Raw genomic sequence first — 19,203 nt, 5'->3', positions numbered from 1 at the left:
CCACAAGGCAAGCAAGACACACACACGCGGCTTCTCTGTCCCCACGGATATATTTGATAATTGTCCAGAACCAGAGACGGCGTCAGCCGGGGGGTGAGGGGGAGTAAAAAAGAGCCCAGGGAGGGGGCTGGGTGGCAGGGATGAGGAGAGGGAGAGGAACAGACACACAAAAGAGAGAGAGGAGAGAGGCAGGGGGCGGGGCGGGGGCGGGGAGAGAAGCCAGCCAGAGGGGGAAGTGGGGGAGGGAGGCGGGAGATAACTTGAGGGGGCGGGGCCAATGGGCGAGAGGGCCCCTCCCCCCAGAATACAAAATGAGGGGGACCGGAGTGGGCTGTCCTGGGCGTGAGGGGCAGGGTAGAGACGGGTGATGTGGTGGGGTTGAGGTCAGTAGTAGGTTTCCTTCTCCACCCAACCTGGAGAGACAAAGGAGGAAAGAAACAGAGATGAGAGGGAGACGGGCACGGAGAGAAGCACAAGCAGAGACAGACAGACAGACAGCGGCACAGAAAGAAACCAAAAGGGGCAGAGACACAGGGAAAGACACAGAAAGGAGGAGGCCCAGAGAGCCAGGAAGAGAGAAGAGTTGCAAAGAGGGTGGAGAGACAACGCAGGAGGGAGGGGTTGGGGGGAAACAGAGAGTGGGGTTAGTATCAGTCACACAGCGCTCTCTCGCCTCCCCTTCCAGCTGCCCCGTCCCGTCCCCCCAGCCTCCCCCCTGTACCCAGTTAGCCCCTCACCCCCGGGGTTCCTGCGCAGGATGAGTTTGCGGATTTCGTCATAGACGAAGATGAGAAAACTGTAGGGGAAGGCACAGAACCACCAGCTGGGCCTGCGGAGACGAAAGAGCAGGAGGGCGTCAGTGTGGGGCGGAGACGGGGCGGGGGGCGGGGCGGACACACACAGGCAGGGTCCCAGAGGACAGGCGGGGCCGCACCGGGAAGATGCTCCCCTGGTCCTTCGTGCCCAAGGTGAGGGGTGCCCGGGCCATGGCTGTGGGCTGGGGTCTGCACAGCGCCCCCCTTTGAGGGCGTCCCGCGGGGAAGGCTACCCGGAGGATCCCGGAGCAGGTGGTACAGGGCAGGGGAGGGGGCACTCACTTGAGAGGGTACATGCGAAGGGCCACGTCCATGCCGGGGCAGTAGGACAGGAAGGCAGCCAGGGCTGTCTCCTCAAACAACCCGAAGATCAGGATCTTGTTCCTGGAGGCACAGGCAGGGCTGGACCCAGAGAACTCGAGCAGGCACCCCCATCCCACCGAGACAGAGGCTCTGCCAAGGGCAGATGCACAGAGACAGACACGGAGACACACAGAGATGGAGACCGAAAGAGGCAGAGAGGCACAGATGGGTCCAGGGAGATGGTGACACTGAAGTATAATGACAGAGACAGTGACACACAGGCAGGGGTATGAAAAGATACAGCAGGGAATTCCCTGGCGGTCCAGTGGTTAGCACTCTGCGCTTCCACTGCAGGGTTCCATCTCTGGTGGGGGAACTAAGATCCCACATGCCATGCGGCCAAAGAAAAAGATAAAGCAGATCTGGAGAGGGACCAGAGACACCCCAGCAGTGTGCACACACACATATGGAGAGAGAGAGAGACAGAGACAGAGACTCCAAGATAGATGTGACCACTGGAGAGAAAATCAACTCAGAGGCAAAACTGAAACAGACAGACAGACACGGGGCGGGACGGAGAGCAAGCCCGGCGCCCGCGGCCCTCACTTCATGCCCTGCTGGAAGACGGAGTTCCTCCTGGTCTTGCAGATGATCAGGTCAGCCCACTGCACGACCACTATGCTCACAAAGAAGGCCGTGTGGCACGTGAACTCCACCACTTTCCTCTGCTCGTAGGTCTGCAAGGGCGATGACGCGGGTGCCGGTCGGCGGTCAGTGTGGCCGCAGCCCCAGGCCCCACCCTGGGCCCACGTGCTCCTTGTCTGCGCCCCTGCGTAGGGCCCCAGGGCAAAGCGGGGACTCTGTCCAGATGGGATCCCCTAAGGGGCGTGCCTTCCCTCTGTAGTTCAGAGCCCCACGGGAAGAGTCAGGAAATGTACAAGGAATTAGAGAGGGTAATGGTGACCTCGGTTGTGGACCAGAGATCCTGGGGGCCTCCTGAGGGGACTCCAGCTGGGCTTTGAAGGCAGACAGAGATGGGGAATTGGGCAGCAAAGGCGTCTCGCCTGGTGGGGCAGAGAGCATGGCCGGCGGCCAGGACCGTGATGGGCTGGGCCAAGAGCTCCAGGAGGCCCCTTGTGTCCAGCGAGGATCTTGATGCCGCCCCTGGGGCAGAGGGACCATCATAGGAAGCTGCCCCTGCATGGTTGGGACGGCTCGCCCCAGCCCAGGATGCTGTGGGCAGGGACCCCGCCTGGGAGGTCCCAGGCCATGCTGTGGGACCCAGCCCTACGCACCCACTGCTGCCCGTAACTGTCCTCCAGGTCGTTGACGGTGCGGTCATCCCAGTTCAGCCGGATGCCCACCAGGTTGCCAGGCAAGAAGCCATTTTCTGCCAGGATCACAAAGTAGGAGAAAAAGCCACCAAGAGCCTGGATCATTCCTGGGGGAGGAGAGAAGGGAGATGAGAAGAGGCTCAGGTGGGGCAGGCAGCCAGCCCAGGGCACCTCTGAGGCCCCTTGAGACCCACACTGTGAGGATGGTGAGGTACCCGGTCCTCTTGCCTGACATCATCCGGGGCTGAGCTCCCAGAGGGCCATCTGAGGGTGCCACCTGGTGGTGAGCCCCTGAGATGGGCCCCTTGGAGCAGGAACCTTGGAGACGGGGCTCTCCTGAGGGGAGAACCTGGAGGCTCCCTCCCACCTGCGCCAGGCCACCTGGACATCAGGAAACCCCTGAGGACCCCCTAGGCAGGAATGACCTCCCTAGGCCTCTGACCACCACCACCAAGCCTCTGCTTCCTGGGACACTCCCAGCAACAGGGCGCTCAGCACCTGTAAGACTGCACACCTCACCTCCAGCAAAGATGGAGAAGGCAGGAGGGCGTGGGGCTCACTCCTGCCCTCAGAGAGCTCACAGGCTGACTGGTCCTTCCCATCATGGTGGCGGGTGGAGCAGGGGAGTGGCCATCCTGGGGCCAGCCCTGATCTGCCACTCAGTATCCCACGTGCTCCCCGGGTGCAGCCCTGGGCCTTTCCTCCACCTGTGCCAGCCCCACCTTGGTGACCACCGCCCATCTGTAAGTCACTCCTTCCAAACCTCCAGCACCAGGTCCTACTTTTCACTCCACTCATTCGGCACAAGGTTTCTGAGTGCCCACGGTGGGCCAGGCACCGGGCACCCAGCCACAAGCAAGGCAGGGCCCCCAGGTCCTCACCGATCTGTCCGTAGGCCATGCTGATGAGCCTCTCATTGACCAACTTGTCAGTGCGTGGGTTCCTGGGCTGTCTCTTCATGATGTCACTCTCAGCGGCCTCGTACGCCAGCGAGATGGCAGGGACCTGGGCAGGAGAGGCCGGTAAGTCGGGGATCGGGGGGACCCTACCCTCCCGGAGCCTGGGGGTGGCCGGGGCCTCACCATGTCAGTGCCCAGGTCGATGCAGAGGATGGTGATGGTGCCCAGAGGCAGTGGGATGTTGGCCATGATGAACAGCAGGAAGGGCGTGATCTCGGGGATGTTGCTGGTTAGGGTGTAGGCGATGGACTTCTTCAGGTTGTCGAAGATCAGGCGGCCTGTTGGCAGGGGCAGGCTCAGACCCCGGCACCCACACCAGGGCACCCTAGTCCCTCTGCCCCTTCCCTGCCCAGTCCATGCATCCTTTCTAATCCGTCCCCCCCACCGCCTGCCTTTCCATACAGATGCCCAACCATGTTGCCCCTGTTCAAACATTCTCAAAATACAACCACTTCGGAAGACTGCTTGGTAGTTTCTTTTCTTTTATTGGCCGCACAGTGTGGCTAGCGGAATCTTAGTTCCCCAACCGGGGATCAAACCAGCGCCCTTGGCAGCGAAAGCATGGAGTCCTAACCACTGGACCACCAGGGAATTCCCAGCAGTTTCTATTAAAAGTTAAACATCCCTGCCTTATTGACCCAGCAATCCTCACCTTAGGTTTATACGCAAGAGAAATGAGTGTTTATGTCCACCAAAAAGCAAGTACAAGAATGTTCACCATATGGCATTAGTTATAATAGCCCCAAACCAGAACTGACCCACTGGCCATCAGTAGGTGAGTGGATAAGTAAACTGTGGTCCGTCCATACAAAGGAATACCACCCGGCGAGAAAAAGGAACAAGCTACTGACACCCCCAACTCCATGGATGAATCTCACTGATGTTATGTTGAGTGAAAAAAAGCCAGACACAGAAGCATTCTTATCACATGATTCCATTTGGAAGAGGTTGGAAACGAATCCATGGTGCTGAAAGTCAGGATAGTGGTTATTTCTGGGAGGGGGGATATAGACCGGAGGGGACCTGATAGAACCCTAACGGGAGGCTGGAAACGTTCTCTATCTTGATGGGGGTCCGGTGGTTGTGTGGGTGCGTGCGTGCATAAAAAGTCACGGAGCTGCCTGACTTTGTGTGAAAGCCATATCCCAATAAAGATTCAATCAGTACAGTGTATATAAAGTAAAAAGAAACTAAAGAGGAACCCAGCCAGCCCCTCCCTCCACCTTCCCCCGTGTGCTGATGAGCAACAAGGTGTGTCATTAAGAAGGCACAGAAGGGCTTCCCTGGTGGCGTGGTGTTTGAGAGTCCGCCTGCCAATGCAGGGGACACGGGTTCGTGCCCCGGTCCGGGAAGATTCCCACATGCCACGGAGCGGCTAGGCCCGTGAGCCATGGCCGCTGAGCCTGTGCGTCCAGAGCCTGTGCTCCGCAACGTTAGAGGCCACAACAGTGAGAGGCCCGCGTACCGCAAAAAAAAAAAAAAAAACAAGGCACAGAGGACTTCCCTGGAGGTCCAGTGGTTAAGACTCCACACTTCCACTGCAGGGGGCGCGGGTTCGATCCCTGGTCAGGGAACTCAGATCCCGCAAACTGCGCGGGGCGGCCAAAAAATAAATACATAGGTAGGACCCCATCTATCCTAGCACCCTGCTGGTTTTCTTCTTAGCACTTGTCACAATATGTAATTATGTTTGTTATGTTACAACTTGTTCGTTAACTTGCAGAAGGCTGTCTCTCCCAGCTCCTTGAGGGCAAGGACCCATGTCTGCTCTGCTCACAGCTGTATCTCCAGCCCCTGGCACCAGACACAAGGTAAGGAGTCCAATAAATGTCTGGGCGGCGTGAACGCCTCCGTGAGTGTGTGCTCTGCAGGTGCGTGGAGGATGTCTTGGGGATGAGAAAGGGTTAACCATGTGTCCTCTGGGCCACAGGAGACAAGGGATAAGGGCGATGAACCTGACACTGTAGGCTCAGCTGTTACCGTCTGAATTCTCTCTTATCAGGAGTTATTTTTTACACTGGGGACATTTCAAGTAGGACAGAGAGAGTGGAAGAAAATGCATGAACAGTGATTATTTCTGGATGGTAAGATTATGGGTGATTCCAATTTGCTTCTTAATGCTTTTCTACATTTTCTATAATGATCATGAATTACTCTGATAATTAGAATAAAACGGAATGGGAACAAGCCCCATCTGTGGCCGCATCCAGGCCCGTCAGGAGGTGATGCCCGGCGGCCCCACCTGAGACCTCGAGGCCTTGCCTCTGTCTGCAACTCCCTTCGCTGACACTTCTCTACGTGAAGATTCCCACATGGCCCTAGAGACTTGGCACAGGCGATCCCTGTCCCCTTGGGGAGGCTTCCTTGGCCCCTGACTCCAGGCTGGGTGAGGGGCCTCTTCAGGGCTCCCTCAGGACCCTCTGCTTCCCTGAGGTTGTCCTTATGAGTATTTTTTTTTAAAGACTTTTTTGATGTGGACCATTTTTCAAGTCTTTATTGAATTTGTTACAATATTGCTTCTGTTTTCTGTTTTGGTTTTTTGGCCCTGAGGCATGTGGGGGTCCCAGCCCCCCAACCAGGGATCGAACCCGCACCCCCTGCATTGGAAGGCGAAGTCTTAACCACTGGACTGCCAGGGAAATCCCTATGAGTATTGTTTTTTAATGCTTCCGAATGTGCCTTGCCCACCAGACTGGGCCTGTGCTGGGCGACACCGCGACCCAGAAGTGCGTTGGCTGAGTCCTGCCCCCAGGGAGCCCCCAACTCCTCAGGAGGAGAAAACCGAAAAGGACAAGCGCAGGCTCTGCCGGGGGCCTGGTGGGATTCTGTGGTCTCCTGCCGTGCATCTGCTGCAGCCCTGGCCTGTTCCCCTCCCCCTTCTCGGGCTTCACGCAGCGACCCCAGTCTCCAGGGCCACCTGGGCCAACTCACTCACCCTCCTCCACACCCGTGACGATGGAGGCAAAGTTGTCATCCAGCAGAATCATGTCTGCTGCCTGTTTGGAGACGTCAGAGCCGGCAATGCCCATGGCCACCCCGATGTCAGCCTTCTTCAGGGCGGGGGAGTCGTTCACGCCGTCCCCAGTCACAGCCACGATGGCTCCCTGGAGGGAGAGAGGGTGAGGATGACGCCCAGAGGCCTGGCCCCAAACCCTCTTCTCATCAAGGACCCCGGAGTCCAGACCCCCGGCCCCCTCCTCCGAGGGACCCCAGCCCGAGCCCACCTGTCTCTGACAGCCCTCCACAATGATGAGCTTCTGCTGGGGGGAAGTGCGGGCGAAGACGATCTCAGTGTGGTTCTGCAGGATCTCGTCGATTTGCTCAGAGGTGAAGTCCTTGAGGTCGGTGCCATGGATCACACAGGCCTTGGCATCCCTGGGAAGAGCAGAGAGTGTTCAGGACTTGTGGGGCAGTGACACCTGTTGGACAGACTCACAGACAGGAGAGACAGAGGACCAGGCTCCGATAGAGGGACAAGGGCTCTGGGGGTCAGAGATGAAGGGAAACAGGGGAGGAGGGGGCTGCAGTAGGAAGGATAGAGGGCAGACCTCAGGAAGAACCTTGGGACACTGGACTTAGAGGAACAGAGATATGCAGGCAACTAGGAAATAGAGACAGACGCAGAGAGACATGAGCGTGGGAAAGCTAAGTACGTCAGAACAGAGATGAGAGACACAGAGAGAGACAAAGACATGAAAGAGAGATGGGAAGAGAGAATGCCAGACACAGAAATAAGGGGTCTCACAGAATCCTCTCAGATGTGAATTACTAGCAGCCCATTTTAGAGAGGAGGAAACTGAGGCACAGAGAGGCTAAATGACTTGCCCAAGGTCACACAGCTCATGTGTGGCAAAGCTGGGATGCGAACCTACCCCTTGCTAACCCCATGCAGCTGTAACACCAGGCTGCCCATCCTCACGATGGTAGAGGAACAGGACCCAGATGCTGAGTCAACAGAGGAGGCCCAGGAGGAGGGGGACCCGCAGTCCCAGAGGGACCTGAGCTGGGCAGGGCGGGGCTCACCGGGGGTTGACCTGGCTGACGGGAATGTTGAGCCGGGCGGCGATGTCCTCCACAGTCTCGTTGCCCTCGGAGATGATGCCCACACCCTTGGCAATGGCCTTTGCCGTGATGGGGTGATCGCCGGTGACCATGATGACCTGTGGGCATCATATGCAAACGGTCCAGCCTCACCGCTGGCCGCTGGGGCCCTGGCCCTGCCTCCCCTCCTGCCCCGGGCCATACCTTGATGCCCGCGCTGCGGCACTTGCCCACCGCGTCAGGGACGGCTGCCCGGGGAGGGTCGATCATGGACATGAGGCCCACGAAGCAGAGGTTGTCGGTGGTGAAGTTCACATCGTCACAGTCGAAGGCAAAGCCCTTAGGGAACTGCTCCTCGGGCAGGTAGTAATGGCAGAAACCTGGCGCAGGGAGAGGGGCACAGGGGCTCCAGCCTCGGTCCTCCCTGCCTCCTGCCCGCAGCTCCCGGTGCCAGCAGTCAGGCTCCCTAGTTGGCCAGACAGTCAGTCAACACCCATTTCTGACAGACGCCTTCCTGTCTCATTCATTCATTCATTCATGGTGCATTCTGGGAGGCCCTATTCTGAGCCAGGCTCTGGGCAGCCTCACATCCCTCCTTACCCTCAAGGGGCCCCCAGAGCTGGCCCAGCCCCTGCCCCAACTTCGCTCCACCCTTGGTGCGCACCAAGCACGCGCTCGCCCAGGCCCCCGAGCTCGAGGTAGGCGTTCTGGAAAGCCTCCTTCATCTCCTCGTCCAGCGGCTGCTCCTTGCCCTGCAGCAGGATGGTGGCGCACCGGTCCAGGATGCGTTCAGGGGCGCCCTTCATCACCAGCAGGTACCGGTTGTCATTGGGGTCCTCGGTCTCGTGGATGGAGAGCTGTGGACAGAGCAGAAGGCGGCCGTGCCTGAGCCTCACAGGGAGGGACCCGGAGGCTGCCCTGCACCCAGCTGGGGAAGAGGACCCCCCCTGCCGCCCTATCCAGAGCCACGGATGCCAGGACAGACCACCGCCAGGCTCCCCCAGAGGGCACTGCCCAAATCTCTCTACCCGAGAGATGTTCATCTGTTTCTCAGGCTCTCTCACAGAGACCTCTGCTCATCCCTGCCCGTTTCTGTCTCTCGGTCTTGCAGATATTTCTTCCCCTCTGTGTCTCTCTCACAGAAATCTCAGGGGTCCTTAGGATACGTGCTTCTCTCTCTGGCTTGCCCGACAACCTCTCATCCCGCATCTGACCCATCACCGAATCTGGTCAGCTCACCTCTGAAGTACCCGGATTCTGACCTCTTCTCACCTCCCCTGCCCTCCCATCCAGCCACCACCGTCTCTCATGAAATATCACAGCAGCCTCCACACTGAGTCCCTGTTTCTGCCCTCCCCTCCCCATAATATTTCCTCCCCATGGCAGCCAGAAGAAGCCTTTAAAATATGAGAGTCACAGGACTTCACTGGTGGCCCGGCGGCTAAGACTCCGCGCTCCCAATGCAGGGGGCCTGGGTTCGATCCCTGGTCAGGGAACTAGATCCCACATGCTGCAACTAAGAGTTCGCATGCCGCAACTAAAGATCCCTCACGAGGCAACGAAGATCCCGCACGCCGCAACTAAGACCCGGCACAGCCAAAATAAATGAATAAGTAAATAAATATTTTTTAAAAACCTGACTGGGCAGATGACAGCACGTATCGGTGAATATACTAAAACTACTGAATTATGCACATTAAGTGGGTGAGCTATGGTGTGTGAACTGTATCTCTCAATAAAGCAGTTTTTAAAAATGTGAGCCAGGTCCCATCTTGCCTCTGCTCGGTGGCTCATGTCCCCCTGAGGGTCACACCCAAGTCCTGTCCACAAGGCCCTACGGGACCTGACCCAGCACCCACCGCCCTCCCCTCCCACCACGTTTCCTGGCTCAACGTTCCCTGGCTATTCGGTACATCAACACACTCCTTCGTCAAGACCTTTGCACACGCTGTGCCCGCTGCCCCCAGCCGCCTGCAGGGCTCCCTCGCTCAGCATGGTGACTGGCGGACGTATTCCAAATTTCCTAATGTCCTCATGCCTTTGTCATTGTCTGTCTCCTGGCACTAGAGCATAAGTTCCGTGAGAGGAGGGACTTCACTGCCGTCTGTGTCCGCAGCACCTAACACAAGTGCCTCTGACACGTAGTTGCTGCTCAAAAACATATTTGTTGGATGGATGAATGAGATCTCTGGCTGGTTCCCACTCTGCTGCAGGAAGATCTTTACTCCCCTGCTGCCCACTCCAACAGAGACATTGCTCTCACTCCCGGGTCTGTGTTCCTCTCCCCACTGGGTGGATACTCTTGGACTTATTTTACAGATGGGGAAACCAAGGCTCTGGGAAAGTTAATAACTTGCCCAAAGCAGGAGGGCAGCGGGGCAGAGCTGACTGCTTTTCGGGCGTCATAGAGAAAGTGAGATCCAGGCCGACTCTCCTGGAGAGCCTAGGGTACCTGGTATTTGTTGGTGGAGTTGAAGGGGATCTCAGCCACTTTCTTATTACGTTCGCGCATCAGCTTCACGGAGCCGGAGGACAACTCGATGCACTTGAGCAGGGCAGACTCGGAGGCATCCCCGGCCACATCCCTCTGTGGGGAGAGAGGGCTGTCAGAGCAGAGTAGCGCGGGGTGGGCAGGGGCCAAGCTGAGGCGAGCGGGAGGCCAGATCCACCTTGAGCACAGGGATGTTGTCCTGACCCCCCTTGAAGACGGCACGGTTGCAGAGTCCAGCAATGTGAGACAGGGCCACCCAGGTGTGCGAGCTCTTGTCAAATGAAGTCCCTGAAAAAGGTACGAGTCAGGGCTGGGGGGTGTCCGGGAGCCAGGCCCCCTCGGTCTTGCCTGGGCCCCACCCTCACCTGACTGGTCCTCAGTGGTGTCGGCCTCGTGGATCTGGTTGTCAAACCACATGTGGGCGACCGTCATGCGGTTCTGGGTGAGGGTCCCTGTCTTGTCCGAGCAGATGGTGGATGTGGAGCCCAGGGTCTCTACAGCCTCTAGGTTTTTTACAAGGCAGTTCTTCCGAGCCATGCGCTTGGCGGTCAGGGTCAGACACACCTGGAGTGTATGCAAGGGCAGGGGAGTTACAGGTAGAGTCAGGCGGTGCAGTTGGGCCAGCAACACAACTGCCAACAACCCAACTGCCCAGCCCAGAGAGAATCCTGGGCAAAGAATGGGGTGTCGCCCAGCCACTCCACCCAAGGTATAGACCCACAAAAATGGGCTCAGATGCACCCCAAAGAAATATACTAGAATGTTCATAGCAGCAACATAATAGTCCCAAACTGAAAACAACCCAAATGTCCACTAACAGCAGTAAGGACAAATAAATTGGGGAATAAAAGGTGGGAATACTATACAGCGGTGAAAAAGAACAAGCAACCACTGCCTACAACTGCATGGGTGAAATTCAAAAACATAGTGTTCAGCGAAAAATGAGCCAGAAACAAGAGTTCCTGCTGAATGATTCCACTGATGTGAAGTACAAAAGCTACACGGTTTGAAGCCAGTCTATCCTAGGGGTAACCCTGGGGTTGGAGGGGAGGGGCTGAACAGGTCTTGAGGGGGCTTCTGGGGAACTAGATCTGGGTGCAGCTGACCTGGGGTGTGTTCAATTGCCTCCAGCTCATCAGGCAGTACCTTCATATGTGCAACCCTTGTTTGTATCGTGTAGGTCAATGAAAGGCCTTTGACTTAGAGTAGCTTTGAATATGCTAATATGGAAAACGTTGCAGGATCTATTAAGTAAAAGCATCAAGGAACAGAATAGTATTCCTAGGATGGTCCCTTCTGTGTACCCCGAAAACAATGACTACGTACGTGGCAATATGCCCACCGTCGCCGGGAACAGGGCAGAGAGCCTGCTTCTGGAGGGGGGCTGACGGCTGGGCAGTGGGTCGGGACTGTTATTTTATTTTTTAACTATTTTAATGTATTCTTTAGACTTTTTACCATGAGGTTGTGCTTCTTAATTTTGTAAGTTAACTTCAAAAATGATAAGGCTGTTAGCCCTTTCTGACTGGCAGTGTTTCTCAAGATTCTTTGTTGGTTGTTATTTTTTTTCGGGGGGGGGGGGCCATGCTTCTCAGCTTGTGGGATCTTAGTTCTCCACCAGGTATTGAACATGGGGGCCCTCAGCAGTGAAAGCGCGGAGTCCTAACCACTGGACCGCCAGGGGATTCCCTGTTGGTTTGTTTTGTCAATGAGGCCCTCTGAGCCCCAGGACCCTCCTCATTCAACATCTGGCAGGCTTGGCCCTTGATGTCCAAGTTGCAGTCAAGATTGTTGCCATCGGGCCCCAGCCCCCTCCTCCCTCAGACCCAAGGGTCCGGGCCTTACAGTAACAGTGGCCAGCAGGCCCTCTGGGACATTGGCCACGATGATGCCGATGAGGAAGATGACAGCCTCGAGCCAGGTGTATCCGAGAATGAGGGAGAGGATGAAGAAGGAGACGCCCAGGAAGACAGCCACGCCAGTGATGAGCTGGATAAAGTGCTCGATCTCAATGGCGATGGGCGTCTTGCCCACCTCCAGCCCGGAAGCCAGAGTGGCGATGCGGCCCATGACAGTGCGGTCACCCGTGGCCACCACCACGCCCCGAGCTGTGCCTGTGGGGTCAGAGGGGACTGGGCTGAGATTCAGCGAGCTTCAGAGGGACCCCGAGCCCCTGAGGCACGTCCATCTATCTGGACGAGCCCGGCCCCACCTGGGTGCCTGAACTGCCCCTCCCCGCTGCCTCACCTTCCACACAGTTGGTGGAAAAGAAGGTGATGTTCCGAGTCTCCAAGGGGTTGTCGTGAGTGCAGTCGGGGGAGCGGGTCTGGGGCTCTGATTCACCCGTGAGGGAAGAGTTATCCACCTGGGGACACAGGAGACAGGTGTCGACCCCGGGCCTGGGGTCAAGGGGCATTTGTCCAGAGGAGATTTCAAGATTTTTGTTTGTTCGTTTGTTTTGTTAACGAGGCTGAAGGCTGTGTCCCTGGGAGTCACAGCTAGAAGTCTGGGTGCCTGTGTCTGGGAGGACAGAGGTTGGGCTCTTGAAGCTGGGGAGGGTACACGGCTTCTTGCCAAGGCCTAAGGTACCTGGAGGTCAGAGGTACTGGATCTGAGGGAGGAGGGGGCCTGGACTGCAGGGTCCTGGGGGAGGAGGGGCCGGGGGCCTGGACTCCTGGGTCTGAGGGAGGAGGGGTCCAGGGGCCTGGACTCCTGGGTCTGAAGGAGGAGGGGGCTGGGGCCTGGACTCCCGGGTCCTGGGGGAGGAAGGGCTGGGGGCCTGGACTCCTGGGCCACTCCAGGAAGGGCAGAGCTGGGCCCCAGGCCCCTGGCCCACCTTGCAGCCGTGGGCTGAGATGATGCGCAGGTCGGCTGGGACTCGGTCTCCGCCCTTGATCTCCACCAGATCCCCGACCACCACCTCCTCAGCATTTACCTGCATCTTCTCACCTTCCCGGATCACCAGGGCTTGCTGGGGGGAGAATGGAGAAGAGTCACCTCCCTGACTCCCTCTACCTGGGGTCACTGGGCATAGCCTTGCCCGCCTGTTCACCTCCATCTGGCCCCTCCCTGGGTACCCCTCACCTGGGGAACCATGTTCTTGAAGGATTCCATGATCTTGGAGCTCTTGGCTTCCTGGTAGTAGGAGAAGCAGCCGGTGATGATGACCACGGCCGCCAGCACGATGCCCAGGTACAGCTGTGGGGATATGCAGAGTCACAGCCCGCCCTGGAGCAACTCCCCACCACCCCCATCCCGAGGTCTGTGGAACCTGGGAAGAGAGCTTTGAGTCATTGGGGGTCTGTATTTGTATGTCTGACCTCAGGTTGTGTCCATTTGAGGGTCTGTGTCTCTGTCTGCCTGTCCACGTTTGAGTCCCTCTTTCTTTCTTTTTCTTTAAATGTTTGTTGTTTATATATTTATTTATCTATCTATTTATTTGTTTATTTATTGGCTGTTCCCCGACCAGGGATCGAACCCAGGCCCTCGGCAGTGAAAGCACGGAGTCCTAACCACTGGACCACCAGGGAAGTCCCATACTTCACCTTTCTGAGTCCCAGTTTTCCTCATAGCTTCTCTGGTTCTCTCACTGGGTGACTGTGAGAGTTAGATGAGAAGAAGTTGGAGGCTGGGCTTTGAAAAGTCTAAAGGGAGAAGTGGGGTGTGCATACGTGTCCCTACATGTATGAGCCCTTGGGCACAGCAGGGTGGAGGGCACTCACGTTGTCGCCAGAAGGATCATCCTCAGTGCCTGCCTGGATGCCGTAGGCCAGGAAGCAGAGGATGGCCCCGATCCACAGCAGGATTGAGAAGCCCCCAAATAGCTGGCGGCAGAACTTGACCCACTCTGGGGTGGTGGGCGGCGGCGTGAGCGCGTTAGGCCCATCGCGGGCCAGGATCTCCTGGGCTTTGCTGTGGGTCAGACCCTAGGGGACACAGGACTCACACAGAACCCTCCCGGAGCAACCCTGGCGCCCCCAACACTTCCCGAGTGCCCCCAGGCACCCAAGGGTCACGGCTTCCCATCCCCTCCCCCCCCCGGACCCTTCTCCCTCCGGTCTGGCCCCACCTGCACACAGTCGGTGTTGTATTTCCGGCAGACCTCTTCCACTGACATCTTGTGCTCTGTCTGAGGAACAGGAGTTTGGGGGGATCGGGTGAGTGAGGAGGCCGGGCAGTGGCGGGTGGGGCCTGCTCTGGGTGGGTGCAGAGGGTGGGACTTACCATAGCCACCTCCTTTTTGAGGTCATCCAGGTCCCGGCGGTCTTTGGTGCCCTTGCTCTTCTTGGGCGAGCCCTTGTCATCTTTCTTGTCCTGCGAGGTGGCGACACGATAGCTGTCAGAGCCACCAGACTGTGGGCGAGAAGGGGTTACAAGGGGACACCAGCCCTGCGTCTGCGCAGCTGCGTCTCTGGGCAGGGGCTGGCTCTGGGGGCTCAGTCTGTCTCTGCCCTGCGGCTCTGGGTATCTCTCAGAACCCCTGAGTCTCATCTCTTCCTACTGGCCTCTCCGTCTCTGGCTCCATGTACCTCTGGGTCTCTGTCCCTGAGAGTCTCCATCTGGGTCTGTCTGTGCCTCTCTCTCTCTCTCTGTAGGTCTCTCCCCTTCAGTCTCCATGTGTCTTTTTATCTCTCTGTGTCTTTTTCTCCCTCTCCCTGGGCACTTAGTCTGTCTCTTGCTAGGTCTGTCTGTCTCTCGTTACGTCTGTCTCTCTCTCTTGATCTATCTCTCCAGGTCTCTGTTTGCGCCTCTCTGTCTTATTCTGTTTTGTTTCTGTCTCCTTGTACCTCTTTATCTATCCTTCTCTTCATGTGTGTGTATCTCTGTCTCTCTGTGGCTGCTTCTCTGATCTCTCTCTCCCTCATCACTTCATATTGTCCGTCTCTCTCTCTGTCTCTGTCTCTGAGTCTCTGTGTGTGTCTCTCTCTGATCTCTGGCTCTTTATGTTTTCCATCTCATACAATATCTGTTTCTATCTCTTGAACTCTCTCTCCCTGAGTCTGGCTGAGTCTGTCTCTCTGGGTTCCTATCTCTTTCCCAGTTGGTGTGCAGGGATCTCAGACTGTCTCTGAGTGTCCGTATTTTCTGTCTGTATCTTTCTCCATCCTTATCTCTGCTTCTCTCTGATTTCCTCTCTCAAGGTACCTCCTTTTCTGTAATGCTTGGTGTGTCTCTCCGTAACTGTCTCTACTGTTTCAACCACCTTGTCTATCTCTCACGATCTCGCTCTGCCATCTTCCTCTCTATCCCTGCATCTCTCCTTCTCCGAGTCCATCTCGGCATCTCTGTCCTTCCAGTTGAAGGTCTCCCCATATATCACTCTCCCTGTCTTTTCTGCCTGACTCTTTTTCTGGGCCTCTCTCCCCAACCCCATGGATGTCTCTGTCTCTCAAAGGACCCAGCAAATCTTGGGAGACCCCATAGGCCTGGCAGGAAGGGGGAGGAAAGGGCACTCCAGGTGTTAGTCACAGCTGGGACCAACGCCTGGGAGGCAGCCTACTGTGCACAGGGATGGTGGCCTGGCTGGACATGCAGCCAGTCCTGAGGGCCTTGACTGACAAGCTGTGGGCCTAGACCCTTTCCTGGGGGCTGGTGGGAGCCATGGATAGGTTTGGACAAGGGGTTGGCATGGTTAGGCCTCTGGAGGACAGACTAGGAGCTGGCTGGGATTTGGGGTGCAGAACAGCAAGAGGCAAAAGCCCCCGGGCTTGACTTGAACTGGATGTAGCGTGAGGGGGAGTGACTGAAGTTCCAGTTTGGGGACCTGGGCTGATGGGGAAGGAAGTGTCCTTGGAGGCTGGCAGGAGGGGTGGGGTGAGGCCAGGTGCTGGTAGAGGAGCGCTGACAGATCCTAAGGGTCCAGGGCCAAGCTGGGATCCCAGGCTCAGTGCAGCTCAGCGCTAATCCCCTCGTGACCTTGTAGAGAGTTGAGCTGCCTGCCGTCTGCCCCCAGACTGGGAGGCTGAGCCTGGGAGGCTACTGCAGCCCGGAGGCCTGGGAGCCTGGGTTTCAGGGGTGGGAAAGAGGCTTGGCCCTGGGCCAGCCCTGCAGCAGCACTGCGTCTGACATGGAACATGGAGGCTTGGGGGACAGGGAGGACACTCCTCCACCCCCAGCTTCAGGAGGGGTCTCGGACTCCACAGAGGGGTAGACCCAAGGATGGAGAGAGTGGAGATATGAGGTCATGGGCACAAGTTAGAGAAATAAGAGGAAGGCAGGAGAGGAGAGAGATGGCGGCCTGGAAGGCAGGAGAGGAGAAGTTGGGAAGAAAACCAGCTGCCCACCCCTGAAACCTCAGGGAAGGCTGGGGAGCTGATGCTTGGCCCCTATGAGGCCTAGGGGTGGCTTCCTGGACTCCTGGGTCTGAGGGAGGAGGGGCCGGGGGCCTGGATCCTGGGTCTGAGGGAGGAGGGGCCGGGGGCCTGGATCCTGGGGCTGAGGGGGGAGGGACTGGGATACCCCAGTCCCTGGCAGACAAGCCTTGGCTCCTCCTTGCCCTTGCCATGACCAGACTCCCTTGGGGGCGGGCTTCCATCTGTTAGAGGGGGAGCCGAGGCTTTCCCAGTCAAGGCAGGAGGCCCAGATGGGCGCACTGCAGGGCGGGAGCACCTCTGAGGGTGGGGGACACGCCTGCCTCGCTGCAGCCCGCCTCTGCGGCTCCTCGCCATTTTCCATGCTGTCCGCCTCCCCTGACACCTGCCCAGCTCACGCAGCCTCTGCCCCTCAGCCTGCCTCTCCCTCCCCCTTTCAAGGTGTCTGAGGCCTCATCTCAGCATCTCTCCCTCGACCTCCCCTTTTGCCCTCTGTCCCCTCTTCCTATCATTCAGGCTGCCTCTGGTTGTCTCTGGATAGGAAATGTCTGTCCTTGGGTCTCCTCATCTCAGCCTCAGTTTCTCTCTTTGTCTCTCCTTGTCTATGTCCCACTCATGTCTCTCTTCATCTTTCCATGTCTCTCTGCCTGTGTCCGTCTCTTTGTCTCTATGTCTCTTTTTCTCTGTCTCTTTCAGAGCATCTCTCTCAGTCTCTGCCCATTTCTCTCTGCTTTCCATGTCTCTGCCCCCATGTCTAAAGAGCCTCACTTCTCCTGTTCTCACGTCTTTTCCTAAGACCCTCCCGCTCCTTTTTTCTCTAAGGCACTTAGCCCCAGTCCTCTCCTCCAATCTGCCCTCGGCTTCCCCTCCATTTCCACTTACCTGGAAGCCATCACTGACTCCCACCTCCCCCTTCTCTCTCCCAGTCTCCTCCCCACCCAGTTCTTCTCTCCTTCTCCCCTCGCCCACCCCAAGCCACAGATCTGCAGCCCCATTCCCCAGCTCCATCCCTGGGCCCATCAGCCTTTATCCGCCATCTTTCTCTTCATCCTTCATACTCCCTCTCCATTAGCCTCTCCCATCCCGACCCTCTCTCTCTCTCCATCCCATCCATCCCAGCCCACCCGCCTCCTAGCCCCCCATGGCCCCGCCCGACACGCAGGGAGAAATCCAGGGCTGCAGCGGGGGTCAGGTGGTCAGCCAGGGGAGGAGGCAGCATCTGCTGGAGAGACTCACAGACAAGGACACATGGACACGGAGGAAAGGGCATAGCCAGGCATGCACAACCCCTCCCCCCATACACACACGTACGCATTTGCATACATACACCCTCAGCCAGGCTCTCAGTCTCCCCGCCATGACTCTCCTGCTCCCCCCAGCCCCTGTGTCTGCTCCCCCAGATTAGGAGCTAGACACACACTGCAGCCCCAGGCCACTCCGCATTGCGGAGCACCCCCATCCAGGCCTGGAAGGAGAAAGAGAGGTCATCTGGTGTTCATCCCATAGTCTGGACCTGTCCCCGCCTGGCCAAGGAAGCAGACGGGCTTCAACGCCCCCAGACACAAACACCAGCTTTCAGACACACCCAGACACGGTTACAGACATTCAGACACAAACCCGGGCCACACAATCGCAGGCAGACGGTGCTGCAGGGCCTGACAGAGCCAGGAGCACACACACGCACACATGCACACGCACACATACGGTTGAGCAGGCAACCGCACCAGGTCAGGCAGAGGTGCTGAGGGCGGCTCCGTGCCCCGCGGGCCCCGCACACAAAGGACACACCAACATGCGCCACAGACCCCAGCCAAGCCAGGCGGCCCCGCGCACACACTCAACCAGAGACACAACCACACGGACGGGCTGAGTCAGCCGGCTCACAGGTTCCTGAACCCGGGTCCCGGAGAGCAGGGGTCCCAGAGTCCCCGGCCCCCGCAGACACCCAATCTCACAGGACCCACAATGTCACACACACACACACACACACGCATCGCCCGGCCGGCCCGAGCACCTACCCCCATCTTGGCGGCTCCGGGGGACAGGGGCAGGCGGGCGGGGCAGGGGCCGGGGCAGCGGCCTCAGGGTGGGCTCAGGCGCGGGCTCGCGCTGGGGGCCTCTGCAGCGCCCGCGCCTCGGTCCGCGCGTCCGTCCGACGGTCAGCCCCACTGCACACAGTCTGCGGCGACCGCCGCCTCCGCCTCCTCATATGCCCGCGCCCGCCGGGGGGCCGGCACTGGCCAATCAGGGGCGCCGCCGTTCTGATGGACGGCCCGCGGCCCCGCCCCCGGTACTGCAGCTGTCCTCCCCGCCCCCCACCCACTGCAAAGCGGCGGCGAGGCGGCGAAGGGGGAGCGCTGCGGGAGGCGGAGACCCCCGAAATGAGGGACCTGGAAACCCCCGCAGTGTGGGGTGTCGGTTCCGAGGAAGGGGCGCCGAGGGTGGGAGAGCCCCAGAATCCCCCTCATTGTGTGCCACCAGAGGGAGGAGTGCGCTGTGGAAGGTGGACACCCACCACGGGGTGGGGGGAAAGCCCCGTAAATCACCGCAATAAGGCAGGAGGGCCAGAGCACCTTCTTCTGCAGTGAGGCAGGGGGGAACCCTGGGGACTGTGGGGTGCTGTTCAGGAGGGGGAGATGGAGGGGGCACAAGGGGCAAGGAAGACCCCACAGTGAGCGGGGAAGCTGCAGAGGGGGTAGGAGCCCTGAGGCTCCCCTCACTGTGTGACCTCCCCCCAACACACACACTATGGTATGGCAGTTATCCAACGAGACACAGCTGCACAGGTACACAAGAGACACATCACAGCCAGAGGATTCCACCAAGCATCATACTCACACAGGACCATCACCCAGACAGCACAGATGCTGTGGACACACACGGACACCACCCCACCACTCACCACCAGTTTCACAATCACATTCCATCACACACCAGCTAATACCCTCC

At 58.2% G+C, this 19,203-nt stretch overlaps 1 protein-coding gene across 2 annotated transcripts; it reads right to left on the bottom strand.

Moving 5' to 3' along the window:
• Positions 1-31: 31 nt before the first annotated feature.
• ATP1A3 (ATPase Na+/K+ transporting subunit alpha 3) lies at positions 32-18,436 on the bottom strand. 2 transcript variants are annotated; one of them, XM_049703344.1, is made up of 23 exons: positions 18,273-18,436; positions 14,168-14,296; positions 14,013-14,072; positions 13,666-13,869; positions 13,028-13,141; positions 12,780-12,914; positions 12,191-12,308; positions 11,789-12,057; positions 10,309-10,507; positions 10,122-10,231; positions 9,905-10,039; positions 8,117-8,309; positions 7,657-7,832; positions 7,435-7,571; positions 6,636-6,786; positions 6,347-6,515; positions 3,535-3,689; positions 3,334-3,457; positions 2,414-2,559; positions 1,725-1,855; positions 1,098-1,199; positions 738-829; positions 32-413 (listed from the first exon to the last, which is right to left on the bottom strand). In XM_049703344.1, exons 1-23 carry the CDS (start codon positions 18,276-18,278, stop codon positions 385-387), a joined length of 3,084 nt encoding a protein of 1,027 aa, XP_049559301.1. In that variant the 5' UTR covers positions 18,279-18,436; the 3' UTR covers positions 32-384. The 2 variants fall into 2 exon arrangements, with proteins under 2 accessions (XP_049559301.1, XP_004271274.1); XM_004271226.3 differs by having other exon boundaries at positions 14,168-14,257.
• Positions 18,437-19,203: the final 767 nt, after the last annotated feature.

The sequence above is a fragment of the Orcinus orca genome, chromosome 20, assembly GCF_937001465.1.
Source record: "Orcinus orca chromosome 20, mOrcOrc1.1, whole genome shotgun sequence".
Classification (NCBI taxonomy): Eukaryota; Metazoa; Chordata; class Mammalia; order Artiodactyla; family Delphinidae; genus Orcinus; species Orcinus orca.
The sequence above is the reverse complement of the archived record's forward strand: the minus strand, read 5'-3'. Positions and strand labels throughout refer to the sequence as shown.